This window comes from Bufo bufo, chromosome 3 (assembly GCF_905171765.1).
Source record: "Bufo bufo chromosome 3, aBufBuf1.1, whole genome shotgun sequence".
Taxonomy (NCBI): domain Eukaryota; kingdom Metazoa; phylum Chordata; class Amphibia; order Anura; family Bufonidae; genus Bufo; species Bufo bufo.
In genome coordinates this window covers 644,078,879-644,095,166 of record NC_053391.1, presented here as the reverse complement: position 1 = coordinate 644,095,166, position 16,288 = coordinate 644,078,879, and the positions used below count along the sequence as shown (strand labels likewise).

Genomic DNA, 16,288 nt, shown 5'->3' with positions numbered 1-16,288 from the left:
CTGGACAATGATTTTTTATTATAACATTATATCATCACATCAGTTATATAGAGGGGAGCAGCAGAGCGGTCATGATATTGCTCCATATACAGTATTATGAGAGATATACCGTGGCCATAAAGGGGTTGTCCCATGAAAACATTCAGCGGCTTTCAGACCAGCACCTGGATCTGAATACTTTTGTAATTACTTGTAATTAAAGATTTACCATAGTCACAGAGTTATTCAATAAAATGTATCTGTATAGCGCCACCTGCTGTTTGCTCTTTTCCTTGTTTCTCTGTCCACCTTGCTGAATTGGACACACATGCTCAGTTCCATCCTTCAACTGCCTCCTGAGCTGTGATAGGGAGAGAGATGCATCTGAAAGGAAACAATCCCAGAGCTGTGATAGGGAGAGAGATGCATCAGAAAGGACACCCCCTCCACGCTGAGCTGCATCTGAAAGGAAACAATCCCAGAGCTGTGATTGGGATTGTTTTCTTCCAGATGCATCTCTCTCCCTATCACAGCTCTGGGATTGTTTCCTTTCAGATGCAGCTCAGCGTGGAGGGGGTGTCCTTTCTGATGCATCTCTCTCCCTATCACAGCTCTGGGATTGTTTCCTTCCAGATGCATCTCTCCTCTCCCTGAGCTGTGATAGGGAGAGGAGCTGGAAGGAAACAATCCCAGAGCTGCAGCTGTCAGCTTGATATAAATCTAGCACAGCAATTGGAGCAATGAATGGGGAGATCTCTGGACCCATGTGAGGTACAGGGCTGGTTCTAGCTTTGTTAGAAAGAGGTTGTCATGTACTATGTTTATTTATTTTATGCACTTATATAGCGCTACTATATTCCGCAGCGCTTTACAGACATTAGCATCACACTGTCCCCAATGGGGCTCATAATCTAAGGTCCCTATCAGTATGTCTTTGGGGGAGGAAAGCGGAGGAAACCCACGCAAACACGGGGAGAACATACAAACTCCATGCGGATGTTGTCCCTGGTCGGATTCGAATGATGTCTGATTTTCATTTTTTACATCAATCATGGGACAACCCCTTTAAAGCTGTTGTCTGAGATTAGAAACTAGGTCTATTTTTGTAATCCCAGAAACAGCGCCGCTCATGGAACACATCTGATACTGCAGTTGGGCCACAATCACTTACATGAAACTGAGCTGCAATACCAGACCCTACCTATGGACAAGAGTGGTGCTGTTTCTGGGGGGGGTGTCTCACAAACCCAATTGCATACAACCATTTTAACATAAGGAATGAAAAACTGATTTTAAACATGAGATTTTATTCATCGGTAAAGAACATGCTGTACAGATGGAGCAACGCTTAGTTGCTAAATATCCACTGTACCTATGGAGCAGAGTTCACAGTATTCAGGGGTCTCATTTAATAAGACTTTCTCAACAAGCCGCATATGAAGACTTCTTGGGGACGTATTCCTGTGCAGGCTGCAGATACCGGAGAGGGAAAGGCTCCTGATGAAACAAATCTACATTCCCATAAAATGGTGATCTGTGAGAGTCGCTAGGGCCCCAGTCACACTGCGCGTAGGATCCAGTCCTCGGGGGTTACTGCTGCTGGTCCCAGTACTGGATCCAGTTCTACAGGACCAGACACAGGTATGAGATGCCAGGTATTCAGGATGCTGCATCAAGACCTATTTCATAGTTGGCAAAACATCTGAACTCGTTGGCAAGTGAGCGGTTGTGCTTTGGAAGAAATGCACACATCTTCAGTCCAAGGATCTGAGTCACTAAGTCTTCCATCACCGCACCTGAACCCCAAGAAATCATAAAGGTGCGTCAGATGTCATTCTATAAGGAGACCAGGTCTTCCTCAATCTATCTGCATCATTTATACTTACCCAGTGCTCTGTGACACTATCCAAAAATGTGTCCCTTATCCCCTTTCCCGTCACACATCACAACTTCATTTGTATAGATTTACCTATGACACTGGCTGACCTGTTACATGTGCACTTGGCAGCTGACGGCGTCTGTGTTGGACCCATGTTCATGTGTTCCCGTAATGCTGAGAAAAACAAAGTTTTACTATATGCAAATGAGCCTCTAGGAGCAACGGGGGCGTTACCATTACACCTAGAGGCTCAGCTCTCTCTGCACTTTGACAGGGCCAGATGTGATGACGTTTTCACTGCCCGGTCCTGTCAATCAAAATGGAGAGGGAGCCGCAGTTGCAGATAATGCTGAGCCTCTAGGTGTAATGGTAACGCCCCCGTTGCTCCTAGAGGTTGATTTGCATATAATCAAACATCATTTTTCTCAGCAATGCGGACACATATGAACATGGGACCAACACAGATGCTTTAAGCTGCCAAGTGCACATGTAACGGGTCAGCTGGTGTCATAAGGACAAAACTGCTGACAGATGCCCTTTAGGTAAAGACAATCAGTAATTTATATTGCAATGTCTCAGAGGACAAATTCAGTACAATCTCAGCACTGCTACATTTGCACACCCTCTAACATCTCGGAAACACACAATGCATAGCACAACACTGACTATATGGATTATATCTTCCACTAATGTTATATTCACGATATAAAAGAATATGAGGTACTTAGCAGATATTTTGATTAAAATACATGTGCCCACCCACCCTGGCAAGGTGATCTCTTATAGATTGGACCCTACTCTAAAAGGACACGGACACCTTTCCTTGGGCCTAGACCTCCAAATGAACTTGGAGAACGTAGTCCAGCTCTATAACGCTTTAATTAAAACAGCCTTAAGCAGATTCGTTTTTGCATTGTACATGTGAGATGTGGCTGCCCCCATTTTTTGCGTGCCCCCTATCCATCCATCTGACCGAGGCTGTTTTTAATTAAAGCAGAATACAGCAGGATCCCACTTTTCCTAAGGGCCAAAGAAAGGGGAGTCATTTTAGTGCAGGATCCCATCTAGAAGAGGTCACTTTTGTACCTCCTTCATGTACATAGTGACTGCAGTACGCTTTCTAATCCATAAATTCTCAGCGTGGATCTATTGTGCGTGCTTTTCCGTTTCCGTCCTTCACGCTATTCTGATCATTACGTACCCGTGCACAGCAGGACTTTCCCTTTGGACAAGAATTCTATGGTCTGCGCTGTTTTCTGCAGACATTCTTCAGACAGGTACGGGGGGTCCGCGAATACTACATCAAAGCTGTGCTGCTGCAGCCTCTCTGGGAGGTCCAATGGGTTATTGTAGTCATAGAAGATGAACTCATCTCCATACACCGAAAAGCGCCTGTCGTATTCCAGCAAGCACACAGTCACGTCATCTCCGACCAGCCCTTTAAGCTTCTGATAGACGCTGGGAGCACTCAAACAAGCGATCCTGAAGGGAAAAAAAAATCAGCAGCTGACAATAACATACCGGTGACAACAGCACAGAAGGTAAGTACACACATAAGGTCAGAAGATATGCACACAACCCCACCTCCTTAGAATTTGTGACAGCCCTCTCCATTAGGGCTCATTTACACAACTGTATAAATGGGTCCGCATCTGTTCCGCAATTTTGCGGAACGGGTGCGGACCCATTCATTTCAATGGGGCCGCAAAAGATGCGGACACCTCACCTAGGTTTTTCTTGCGTTTTAACCTGTAGGATACCAGCGCCGTAACTGTACTGGGGACTGAGACTTAAATCCCAGCGCCGTACTATCACAAGTCTATGGACAGCTTAATATCGAAGGATTAGTCCCGTCATATTCCCCTGTCTGATCTGACATTGGGCATGGAGAGAGGCACCTGAGACGGGAAGTCTGTCTGAGGTTCAGCAAGTATTATGTATAGGGTCCATTAAAGGGGTTGTGTCACGAAATATATTCTACATTTTTCACACCAGCACCTGGATCTGAGTACTTTTGTAATTGCATGTAATTAAACACTTTGTATAGCCAGTGAGATATTCAATAAAATGTACAGTACAGACCAAAAGTTTGGACACACATTCTCATTCAAAGAGTTTTCTTTATTTTCATGACTATGAAGGCATCAAAACTATGAATTAACACATGTGGAATTATATACATAACAAACAAGTGTGAAACAACTGAAATATGTCATATTCTAGGTTCTTCAAAGTAGCCACCTTTTGCTTTGATTACTGCTTTGCACACTCTTGGCATTCTCTTGATGAGCTTCAAGAGGTAGTCCCCTGAAATGGTCTTCCACCAGTCTTAAAGGAGTTCCCAGAGATGCTTAGCACTTGTTGGCCCTTTTGCCTTCACTCTGCGGTCCAGCTCACCCCAAACCATCTCGATTGGGTTCAGGTCTGGTGACTGTGGAGGCCAGGTCATCTGGCGCAGCACCCCATCACTCTCCTTCATGGTCAAATAGCCCTTACTTTCAAAGTTTTCCCAATTTTTCGGCTGACTGACTGACCTTCATTTCTTAAAGTAATGATGGCCACTCGTTTTTCTTTACTTAGCTGCTTTTTTCTTGCCATAATACCAATTCTAACAGTCTATTCAGTAGGACTATTAGTTGTGTATCCACCTGACTTCTCCTTAACGCAACTGATGGTCCCAACCCCATTTATAAGGCAAGAAATCCCACTTATTAAACCTGACAGGGCACACCTGTGAAGTGAAAACCATTTCAGGGGACTACCTCTTGAAGCTCATCAAGAGAATGCCAAGAGTGTGCAAAGCAGTAATCAAAGCAAAAGGTGGCTACTTTGAAGAACCTAGAATATGACATATTTTCAGTTGTTTCACACTTGTTTGTTATGTATATAATTCCACATGTGTTAATTCATAGTTTTGATGCCTTCAGTGTGAATCTACAATTTTCATAGTCATGAAAATAAAGAAAACTCTTTGAATGAGAAGGTGTGTCCAAACTTTTGGTCTGTACTGTATCTGTATAGCGCCACCTGCTGTTTGTTTTTTTCCTTATTTTTTTGTCCATCTCACTGGTCGAACGTGTTCAGTTTAAATTATCAACTGCCACCAGCCATATGTTCTGTTGGAAGCTGTGACAGTTACAGGGAGAGAGCTGCCGCAGAAAGGACACGCCCCATGAGATAATCTAACACAGGGGTCAGCAACCTCCGGCACTCCAGGTGTTGGGAAACTACATCTCCCATCATGCACACTTGCTTGGCTTCTCTCTAAACTCCCACACAAGTGGAAAGAGCATGCTGGGAGTTGTAGTTTCACAACAGCTGGAGTGCCGAAGGTTGCTGACCCCTGATCTAGCAGAGCAATTGGAGCAGTGAATGTGGAGATCTCTGGATCTATGTGAGGTACAGGGCTGGTTCTAGCTTTGGGAGAAAGGTATTGTCATGTACTCTTTGTGCCTGATGTCAGATTGGGTGGAGGAGAGGGGCTCCACAAACCCGTCTCAAGATGTGAGCAGCAATGGCAGGCCTTTAACAAGCTTCACCACAAAGGGAACTTACCTTCCGTTTTTCCCAGATGCCTCTACTGCCTCTTTAGCCAGGCTCAGCGCAGTGTCATCGCTGTACCAAAACTGGCTCAATTGCTAGTGATCAAAAAGACGGAAAAAAATATTATTACTGTGCAAGGGCTCCCCCTGAAGGTGGGGTATCGCAAATGCATCTTTATAACTCAATTGAGAGACTTAGCTGGCGAGGGCGGCTCTCCAAGATGGACACGCAGGAAATAACACGTACCACATCTGCTCATCAGAACTGGGTAATGTCGGGGTTAGGTTACTTTCACATCTGCGCTTTTCCTTTGCACTATTGAGATCAGTCATAGGGTCTCAGTACCGGAGGAGAACGTTTCCGTTTTGCCCCCATTCATTGTCAACGGGGACAAAACTGAACGGAATGGAACAGAATGTATTTCGTTCCGTTTGGTTCTGTTCCCATACCGGACAGAAAACCACTGCAAGCAGCGATTTTGAATGCGTCATGGGATGCGAAGAAAGACGCAAGTCAATGGTGGCGGATCCGTTTTCTCAGACACAAAAGAAAACTGATTCATCATGGCTTTTTTTTTTTAAATAATACAAACGGATCCGTTCATAACGGATGCAGACGGTTGTATTATCAGTAACGGAAGCGTTTTTGCTGATCCATGACGGAACCAGCAAAAACGCGGATGTGAAAGTAGCCTCATCCAGACACCACTGGACAGGAGTCCCTCAGAGTCCCTAAAGTAGAATTGTTTGCCCCACTACTCAGATGCTTGGTCAGGGTTGCCAACCAGAATTTTTCTTTGCTCTGGACAACTTAATCCAAAATCACGGACAGCTAACATTTTTTACAGACAAATTAGAAAACTATATTGAATGATAAAGATTATAAGTAATCCATGTCTATAGCTCAATGTACTGATAAGAACTCATTACCAGCCTTTACTGTGAGCTGCATAGTCATGATAATTACCACCAAAATCATCTAGTCAGGTACCACCAGCCCAAAAAAATGACAGAGACAGGAAGAAAAAGTTGCCTATCCAGAAATTTCTGGGGAGTTGGCAACCCTGTGCCCGGCCCTGCTGCTTGTTTTTTTTTTGCTCATCCCTCCTGGGCATTAAGGCCTCATGCACACAGCCGTATGTATTATGCGATCCGCAAAAAATACAGATAACGTCCGTGTGCATTCCGTATTTTGCAGAACAGAACAGCTAGCCCCTAATAGAACAGTCCTATCTTTGTCCGTAATGCAGACAATAATAGGACATGTTCTACTTTTTTGCGGCACGGAAATATGGAAACGGAATGCACACGGAGTAACTTACGTTTTTTTTGGCGGACCCACTGAAATGAAGGATTAGCTGCCAACCTCTTACCCAGTCTTCTTCAACAGCTCCAACCGTAAACTTGTCATAGCCCGATCCCGACTTCAGGGACTCCCGCTGCTGCTGCTCAGTGTAGAACTCCTGCAGCGCCGCCAACGTGTGGGCCGAGAGCTGAGGGACACCATCATCATCATCGCTGCCGTCCATCTCTCTGCTAGAAGTCTGAATGAGGAGACATCAGGTCAGTAACCAGCATTTACCGCAGGAATGATCTGGTCCACGGTCATCCATTCAATCTGTTTCTGGTAAAGCTGGGTGACAATTCATTTGTGTAGTGGTCGTCTTAAAGGCTATGTACACCTTCGAGGGGGGGGGGCATTTTACTCATTTTTTTTTTCAATTGGTCTTTATTAAAAATATTGAGCCGTTCTGTCTCAAGGGTTAACCATTTGTCTAGTTGTGTGAATACTTTTTACTTTCACTTAGTGCCGTCATCTAATAAACCTTATCTCTGAATTACTAAAAGGTCACAAAAACTTATTTAAGCCACATTCTTACTAGTAAGATAAGAACTGACCTATTTATAATGTCAGAGAGCAGAGCTAAGGAGCCGTCAGCTGAGCTGCCTGACGGAGCAGAGTGAAAATTCGGATCCTGCTGCTAGAGAAACTCAAGGCTGCACAGAGACAGGGGTTCAACATTTTTAATGAAGACCAATTGAATAAATTATTTTTAGTTCAAAATGTGTATGTAGCTTTTAAAGGGATATTCCAGTTAGTACTGGATCAGGGATAATGGTTAGATCGGTGAAATCCACCAAATCACAAGACTAGTGTTTGAATGGAGCGATGGTCAAGCATGTGCACCGTTCCATTCATCTCTATGGTTCTGCCAGAGATAGCGGCGTACAGGCTGTCGACCACTGACAGCCCCAGAGAGTTTGAATGGAGCGGACATGGGCACCATTGACCACTGATCCAATCAAATGGTGGATACAGGTGCCCCGTTCTCATGACCAGTACAGGTCCCAGCAGTCAGATAGGGGATACCTTATACCAACTGAAATACCCCTTTAAACCGGAAATGGTATATGTAATGGTGGCCATGTTGGCTGTCTCCCAGCTTTCCCAGGAACAGATGCCATTGAGGACAGAATAGGACGACTAATTTATTCCATCGCCACCTCTGACTGTCCACCCTTACGAGGGATCATGCCATGTTACAAGTGACCACCAGACTCGGAGGATGGGGAGAGTAGTTATTCAAGAAGCTGGATTCCACGTTCTGCAAAGAACGCACATTTAAGGAGATTCTCCCTCAATAAACTGGTTATCGAAGGGATGGAATTATTTGGAAAGGTGGGTGACAACCAAGATGGCCACCACGCTCTGAGCAGGTTGTCACCCAGCTTTTGTAATGTGCGGCCTCACTGTACAGCAATGTAGAGAGGTGAAAAGTTTTATAGCATGAGAGCCTATGGCGGCCATACTGTTCACCCAGCTTTCCCAGAATCAGGTGTAGCTTAAAACGTCTGAAATTAAAGTTTCAAACTTGACAGAAGAGTCTGACTGCATTCATTATGAACACGGCCATCCTCAGTGCAGAGCCGGGTAACCATGGCAACAGTGCCGTCCTGTAGCTCTAGCCATGCAGCCCAGTGACACACGTGCGCCCGGTGCGGGCCGCACGCTGATGACGTCATCACAACCCGCTGAGGCTTCAGGAAGTAATTCACCCGATAATATAATCATGTAATCATCAGTCTACAGGCGGACAACCAGCGACTACTGAGCCCCGCTCTCACCTGACTCACCGCAGCCCGGGCATCAAATGCCAGGGGTCCTGGAGAAAAACTACAGTTCCCATCATGCTTCGCTCTTCCGGTGCTCCACACACTGCCTACCCAGAAGTCAGTGCGCTGATTGGCGCGCTGACTAGTAGCTGACGAGAGTTGCCGGGCACGCCGCGTGGGGGCGCTCTAGTACTGGTTGCATTTGGAAGTTTTGCAATTGAGTCGTTTTTATTTGCCTGAAGTCTATGGGGTCCGGTGGCGGGCGGCACATTGGGGGGTCTTCAGCAGTCTGTTCTCTGCGGCAGATGTGATGCAGTGCATAAAACGTTTCGGTCAGTGTCTAAATAAAGGCTACTTTCACACTAGCGTTTTTCTTTTCCGGCACTGAGTTCCGTCACAGGGGCTCTATACCGGAAAAGAACTGATCAGGCATATCCCCATACCTTCTGAATGAAGAGTAAGGCCTCTTTTACACTTGCGTTGTTGGGATCCGGCATGCACTTCCGTTGCCGGAGGTGCCCACCGGATCCGGAAAAACGCAAGTGTACTGAAAGCATTTGAAGACGGAACCGTCTTCCAAATGCTTTCAGTGTTACTATGGCACCCAGGACGCTATTAAAGTCCTGGTTGCCATAGTAGTAGCGGGGAGCGGTATACTTACAGTCCGTGCGGCTCCCCGGGCGCTCCAGAATAACGTCAGAGCGCCCCATGCGCATGAATGACGTGATCCATGCGATCACGTGATCCATGCGCTTGGGGCGCCCTGACGTCACTCTGGAGCGCCCGGGGAGCCGCACGGACGGTAAGTATACTGCTCCCCCGCTCCCCGCTACACTTTACCATGGCTGCCAGGACTTTAGCGTCCCGGCAGCCATGGTAACCATTCTGAAAAAGCTAAATGTCGGCTCCGGCAATGCGCCGAAACGACGTTTAGCTTAAGGCCGGATCCGGATCAATGCCTTCCAATGGGCATTAATTCCGGATCCGGCCTTGCGGCAAGTGTTCTGGATTTTTGGCCGGAGCAAAAAGCGCAGCATGCTGCGGTATTTTCTCCGGCCAACAAACGTTCCGTCCCGGAACTGAAGACATCCTGATGCATCCTGAACGGATTTCTCTCCATTCAGAATGCATTAGGATAATCCTGATCAGGATTCTTCCGGCATAGAGCCCCGACGACGGAACTCTATGCCGGAAGACAAGAACGCAAGTGTGAAAGAGCCCTAAGGGCTCTTTCACACTTGCGTTGTCCGGATCCGGCGTGCACTCCATTTGCCGGAATTACACTCCGGATCCGGAAAAACGCAAGTGTACTGAAAGCATTTGAAGACGGAACCGTCTTCAAAATGCTTTCAGTGTTACTATGGCAGCCAGGACGCTATTAAAGTCCTGGTTGCCATAGTAGGAGCGGGGGAGCAGTATACTTACAGTCCGTGCGGCTCCCGGGGCGCTCCAGAATGACGTCAGGGCGCCCCATGCGCATGGATGACGTGATCCAATGCGATCACATGATCCATGCGCTTGGGGCGCCCTGACGTCACTCTGGAGCGCCCAGGGAGCCGCATGGACGGTAAGTATACTGCTCCCCCGCTACACTTTACCATGGCTGCCAGGACTTTAGCGTCCTGGAAGCCATGGTAACCATTCAGAAAAAGCTAAACGTTGGATCCGGCAATGCGCCGAAACGACGTTTAGCTTAAGGCCGGATCCGGATCAATGCCTTTCAATGGGCATTAATTCCGGATCCGGCATTGCGGCAAGTGTTCCGGATTTTTGGCCGGAGCAAAAAGCGCAGCATGCTGCGGTATTTTCTCCGGCCAACAAACGTTCCGTTCCGGAACTGAAGACATCCTGATGCATCCTGAACGGATTTCACTCCATTCAGAATGCATTAGGATAAAACTGATCAGGATTCTTCCGGCATAGAGCCCCGACGACGGAACTCTATGCCGGAAGAAAAGAACGCAGGTGTGAAAGAGGCCTAATCCGATCAGGATGCATCGTGATGTCTTCAGTTCAGTCATTTTGACGGATCAGGCAAAAGATTAAACCGTAGCATGCTACGGTTTTATCTCCGGCGAAAAAACCTGAAGACTTGCCTAAATGCTGGCATTTTTCCCCATAGGAATGTATTAGTGCCGGATCCGTCCTGCGCAGTCCGGTAAAAATGTGAAAAAAAGATATTTGACGGATCCGTCTGTCCGCATGACTTGCAATGCATTTGTGATCTGGATCCGTCTCACAAATGCTTTCAGTCACATCCAAATCGGCGGATCCGGCGGGCAGTCCGACGACGGAACTGCCCGCTGGATCACACTGCCACAAGTGTGAAAGTAGCCTAATCTGCATTTTTTATGCTACTTTCACACTGGCGTTTCACGTATCCATTTGAAACAGATCCGTCAATAAAATGTCTAAACGGACACAGACGGATCCATTTTTTCACGTTCGTTTACGTTTTTGCATCCGTTTTGGAATGAGTAGCAATTAGGTTCCCCCCTCTTCATGTATTCAGATCCCCAGGGTTGTCATGCTCCTAATTTCTCCGGGGCCATCTTGTTGAAATTCCAAGTCGGTCCGGTTTTAGCTTTGATCATGGACCACACCTTTCGGACTCTTGTACACGACTACATGCACTTAAAGATGTATAGTGTTCGTTAGCGGGCCATATGTCCCTGATCGTCATTGATCGTGCGTATGGGAGTACAGAACATCATGAAGTTGTCCATGTTGTGCCGCACACCGGGCTATTGTCCCGCACTCATATGATCTATTAGTGCAAGACTATATCCCCGCGGGCAGCGCGACTTGCACAGAATCAATGTACACTATGATGCTGTGTACTCTCGTGCGCACGATCAATGCCACTACAGGACATATGGCCTGCTCACGGACCGCATGTCTCTGGGGGCATACAGTCGGGTGCAAGAGGCCTTAAAGGGGTTTTCTCATCTCAGACAATGGGGGCATACCACTAGGATATGCCCACATTGTCTTATAGGTGCGGGTCCCACCGCTGGTACCCTCACATATATTGAGAACGGAGCCAATTAAGTGGATGAGGGCACACTGCGCCGCCGCCGCCCTCCATTCATTTCTATGGGAGAGGCGGCGATTAGCGCTTGGTAGTGGACGTACCACGGGAAATTTGTGGTCCTCCAGCAACAGTGCTCCCCGCTCCGTTCTCGATATCGGTGCGGGTCCTACCAATGGAACCCACACCTATCAGACAATGGGGGCATATTCAGCCCCCCCAATGCCAGCAGCCCCCACAGTTCCAGCCACAGACACCCCCGCAGTGCCAGCAGACCCCCCAGTTCCAGCCACCCCCCACCAGTGCCAGCAGCCTTCACACCCCAGTGCCAGCAGCCACCCCAACCCAGTGCCAGCAGCCCCCCCAACCCAGGGCCAGTAGCCTCCATAAAGGCAGCCCCCACCCCCAGTGCCAACAACCCCCACTGTTCCAGATACACCCCCCCTCCCCCCCCCGCAGTGCCAGCAGCCCCCCCGTGCCAGAAGCCCACACAGTTCCAGCCACACACACCCCCACAGTGCCAGCAGACCCCACAGTTCCAGCCACAAAAACCCCTGCAGTGCCATAAGACCCCACAGTTCCAGCCACAAACACACCCGCAGTGCCAGCAGACCCCACAGTTCCAGCCACAAACACCCCTGCAGTGCCAGCAGACCCCACAGTTCCAGCCACCCGCCACCAGTGCCAGCAGCCACCCCCAGAGCCAGTAGCCCCCATAAAGGCAGCCCCCACCCCCAGTGCCAGCAGCCCCCACTGTTCCAGACACACACACCCCTTCCCAAGTGCCAGCAGCCCCCCCTAGAGATAGATAGAAAGATAGACAAACAGACAAAACTTTATATACTTATCAGTCTTCATCAAGTCGATAATCCAAAATGGCCGACGATGAGGGGAGGGACAGGAAATGACTGGGCATGCCCAGAGACGTGAACGGTTTCTAACGGATCCGTGTCAAAGCGGAGCCAGGCCAAACGGATCCATCCCCATTGACTTCAATTGTGAGTCCGGACGGATCCGTTTGGCTCCGCATCGTCAGGAAGATACCAAAACGCTGCAAGCAACGTTATGGTGTCCGCCTCAAAAGCGGAACGGAGACCAAACTGATGCATTCTGAACAGATCCTTATCCGTTTTGAACAGTTTGTGAGATCCCTGAAACGGATCTCACAGACGGAATTCCAAACACAGGTGTGAAAGTAGCCTTACGGATCGCAAGTGGACCCATTCATTTCTATGCAGACAAGAATAGGCATTTTTTTTTTTCAACTGAGACTGCAAAATACAGATGATGTCCATGTCAGTCCGTGTCTGTATGGATGCCCTCAGGGTACTTTCACACTTGCGTTTTTATTTTCCGGTATTGAGTTCTGTCACAGGAGCTCAGTACCGGAAAAAAAACCGGATCCGTTTTATCCTAATCAGGGCTGTGGTGTCGGTAGATAAATGCTCAGACTCCGACTCCTCTGTATTTAATATGTGAGTGTATTTTATACATTCCTTGTAGGAAAGAAAGGCCACATACAGGTCATTACCACAGAACTACTGGCTAGGAAGCTGCTGCCTTCTCCTTTGTGTGCTGATCTTCTGCTGAAGATAAGGCAGTGGGGGATCCAGGACGGGGCATTTATTATAAAACATGATTTCCCTAGGAGAATCCCATAGTCATGTTTAAAGTTTAAGCTAACAATCTGTTTACAAGTTTTTATAGCCTTAGCTGAATGACAGCAGTTTTTCATGGTTTACAGCTTCAGTCTTGAGCTATTGACTATCCATTCCCGTCACTTATACAAGTGTCTCTAGTCCTGGAAAAAACATATTTACTTGATCAGTTATCAGTGAGAGGCGAGGTTAACCACGGGCGATGCGTTCCCTGTAACAGCGGAACACAACACTATGGAAAGTATAAGTATTGCAGCTCCTAATTGTGCGTTGCGTGCCATATAGTGAAGCACATGAAAAGCTTCTTCACGGTCACTTAACGTGTTCGTTTTGCGGTAACGTGACGCACTGCATGCATTGGCCTTTATTCTTACAGTAGAGAAGTACCGTATTTATCGCAAAAGTGGGGGAAAAATAGCAGTGCGTCTTATGGGGCGAATGCTGCGACCGTCCGGTGAATAGGCTGAGAGGGAGGAGGGGCTGGGGGCCGGCCTGTTTCTGTAATGGCAGCAGGGCCCGGTGCAGTCACTGTATTCTACTACACCGGGCCCCGCTCACTGTAGTATGCGGTAATCATATCTAACTTGTGGGTATTGTTAAAGTATTCCAGTCATCTTAAATCTAGCGCTGTACTACTTACTACTAACTTCTTGGCAGTCAGGAGGCCGGGTGGGCGCTCGTAGCGTAGCTCACTACGTCACCCGCCTGCTCCGCCCACTTTATGAATGAAGCAGGCACCGGGCCCCGCTGCCATTACAGAAACAGATGCCGGCCCCCATTCACTACACAGGGACACTGTTATGGGGGGTGATATGTGGATGACACATAAGATAAGATGCTATATATGTGTCATCCACAGATGCCCCCACAATGATCCCCCATAACAGTGCCACCCACAGATGCCCCCGTAACAGTGCCACCCACAGATGCCCCCATAACAGTGCCATCCACAGATGCCCCCATAACAGTGCCATCCACAGATGCCCCCATAACAGTGCCACCCACAGATGCCCCCATAACAGTGCCACCCACAGATGCCCCCATAACAGTGCCACCCACAGATGCCCCCCATAACAGTGCCATCCACAGATGCCCCCATAACAGTGCCATCCACAGATGCCCCCATAACAGTGCCATCCACAGATGCCCCCATAACAGTGCCATCCACAGATGCCCCCATAACAGTGCCATCCACAGATGCCCCCCTAACAGTGCCATCCACAGATGCCCCCATAACAGTGCCATCCACAGATGCCCCCATAAAATACGGTAATTAATTATAACTTTTGGTGAATTGGGACATTTAAACTTGCTTTTTTTTATTCCAATTTAAATCTAGTCGGAGTCGGTTCATTTTTTGCCGACTCCGACTCCAGGTACCCAAAATTGCCTCCGACTCCACAGCCCTGATCCTAATGCATTCTGAATGGAGAGAAAACCGTTCAGGATGCATCAGTTCAGTCCCTCTAAAGTTTTTCAGCCAGAGAAAATACCGCAGCATGCTGCAGTTTTATCTCCGGCCAAAAATCCGGAACACTTGTCGGAATGCCGGATCCGGGAATAATTTCCATTGAAGTGTATTAATGCTGGATCCGGCCCCAAGTTTGGATCTGTTTTTCCGGATGACAACCGGAAAGACGGATCCGGTATTAGAATGCATTTCTGAGACGGATCCGCATCCGTCTCACAAATGCATCCGTTTGCGTCAGGATTGCCACATCCGGCAGGCAGTTCCCGCGATGGAACTGCCTGCCGGAATCCTCTGCCGCTAGCGTGAAAGTACCCTAAAATGGGTTTTCTGAGATTTTGATTATTTTTGGTGGGGGCCCACACCCAGGACTCCCACTGATCAGCTGTTTGAAAAGGCACCAGCGCTACTGTGAGCGCCGCAGAGTTCTCCGTGCTTACCAAGCATAACGACGTACGTTGTATAGCGGCTGTGCTTGGTATTACGCTCATTGAAGTAAATGGAGCTGAGCACCATACCAAGCACAGCGACTATACAGTACAATCTACGGCCCTCACAGGAGCTCTGGTGCCTTCTCAAACAGCTGACTGGCACTGGTCCCGGGTGTCGGACCCCCACCTATCAGTTACTGCTGACCAGTCCTGAGGGTAGATCATCAGTATCAAAATCTCTGAAAACCCCTTTAAGAACCGCCTGACTTGGTCAGCATTTTTGCCCGTATGATGTGTCTTAGCACCTTTTTTTATAGTAAAATATGTGCTTTCTCGTGGCGTCACTTTCTCTGGAGAGCTGTATTGGGGGAAGCAATGATTAAAGGGAACCTGTCACTGGGATTTTGTGTATAGAGCTGAGGACATGGGTTGCTAGATGGCCGCTAGCACATCCGCAATACCCAGTCCCCATAGCTCTGTGTGCAAATGGATCAAATCTTTTTTTTACACAATAAAAGCACACAGAGCTATGGGGACTAGATATTGCGGATGTGCTAGCGGCGATCTAGCAACCCATGTCCTCACTTCTATACACAAAATCCCGGTGACAGGTTCCCTTTAAATAAATATCTGTATGCAATGTGTAATGACTCATTCAGGTGTTCTGTAAACATGTTGAACGCGAGGTAAAATAAATTAGGAATATTAGTTTCCTTTATATATTTTTCTGTGTTCACTTTCCACCCCAGGTTTTAGCTTTAAGAAACAGATGCCAAATACTGAGCGATCCACTGGTGTGGCTGCGGCCTGGTAGGAAGGCCCTGCGTGCAGCCACGATGACAGGGAGGACTTCAGTGCCGGCCCCCAGTCTCTGTGATAGACTGGCTACTGGTAAGGTCCTTAAACATAAAAATGGCCTCCATTAGGGTATATTCACACCCTGCATTTGTTACAGAATTTTCTGTGACAGTACCATTCATCTGAATAGGGCTCGCACAGATCCATGTGCTTTCTGCAGATGATGAAAAAATGCAAAAATTCCTGCAAGAGATCTGCCTTGTGAATACGCCCCAACAGTCTGAAGGCCCATTCACACCACCGTATCCTTTCTATGGACTGAAAAATGCGGATCCTCAGAACATGGATACTGGCCGTGTGCACAAAAAAAAAAACGGACAAGTATACG

At 47.7% G+C, this 16,288-nt stretch overlaps 1 protein-coding gene across 2 annotated transcripts; it reads right to left on the bottom strand.

Moving 5' to 3' along the window:
* Positions 1–856: 856 nt before the first annotated feature.
* On the bottom strand, positions 857–8,630 carry EEF1AKMT1 (EEF1A lysine methyltransferase 1). 2 transcript variants are annotated; one of them, XM_040426217.1, is made up of 5 exons: positions 8,527–8,630; positions 6,774–6,944; positions 5,414–5,496; positions 3,060–3,340; positions 857–1,775 (listed from the first exon to the last, which is right to left on the bottom strand). In XM_040426217.1, exons 2-5 carry the CDS (start codon positions 6,927–6,929, stop codon positions 1,639–1,641), a joined length of 657 nt encoding a protein of 218 aa, XP_040282151.1. In that variant the 5' UTR covers positions 6,930–6,944; positions 8,527–8,630; the 3' UTR covers positions 857–1,638. The 2 variants fall into 2 exon arrangements, with proteins under 2 accessions (XP_040282151.1, XP_040282152.1); XM_040426218.1 differs by having other exon boundaries at positions 8,536–8,553.
* Between the last annotated feature and the right edge of the window lie 7,658 nt (positions 8,631–16,288).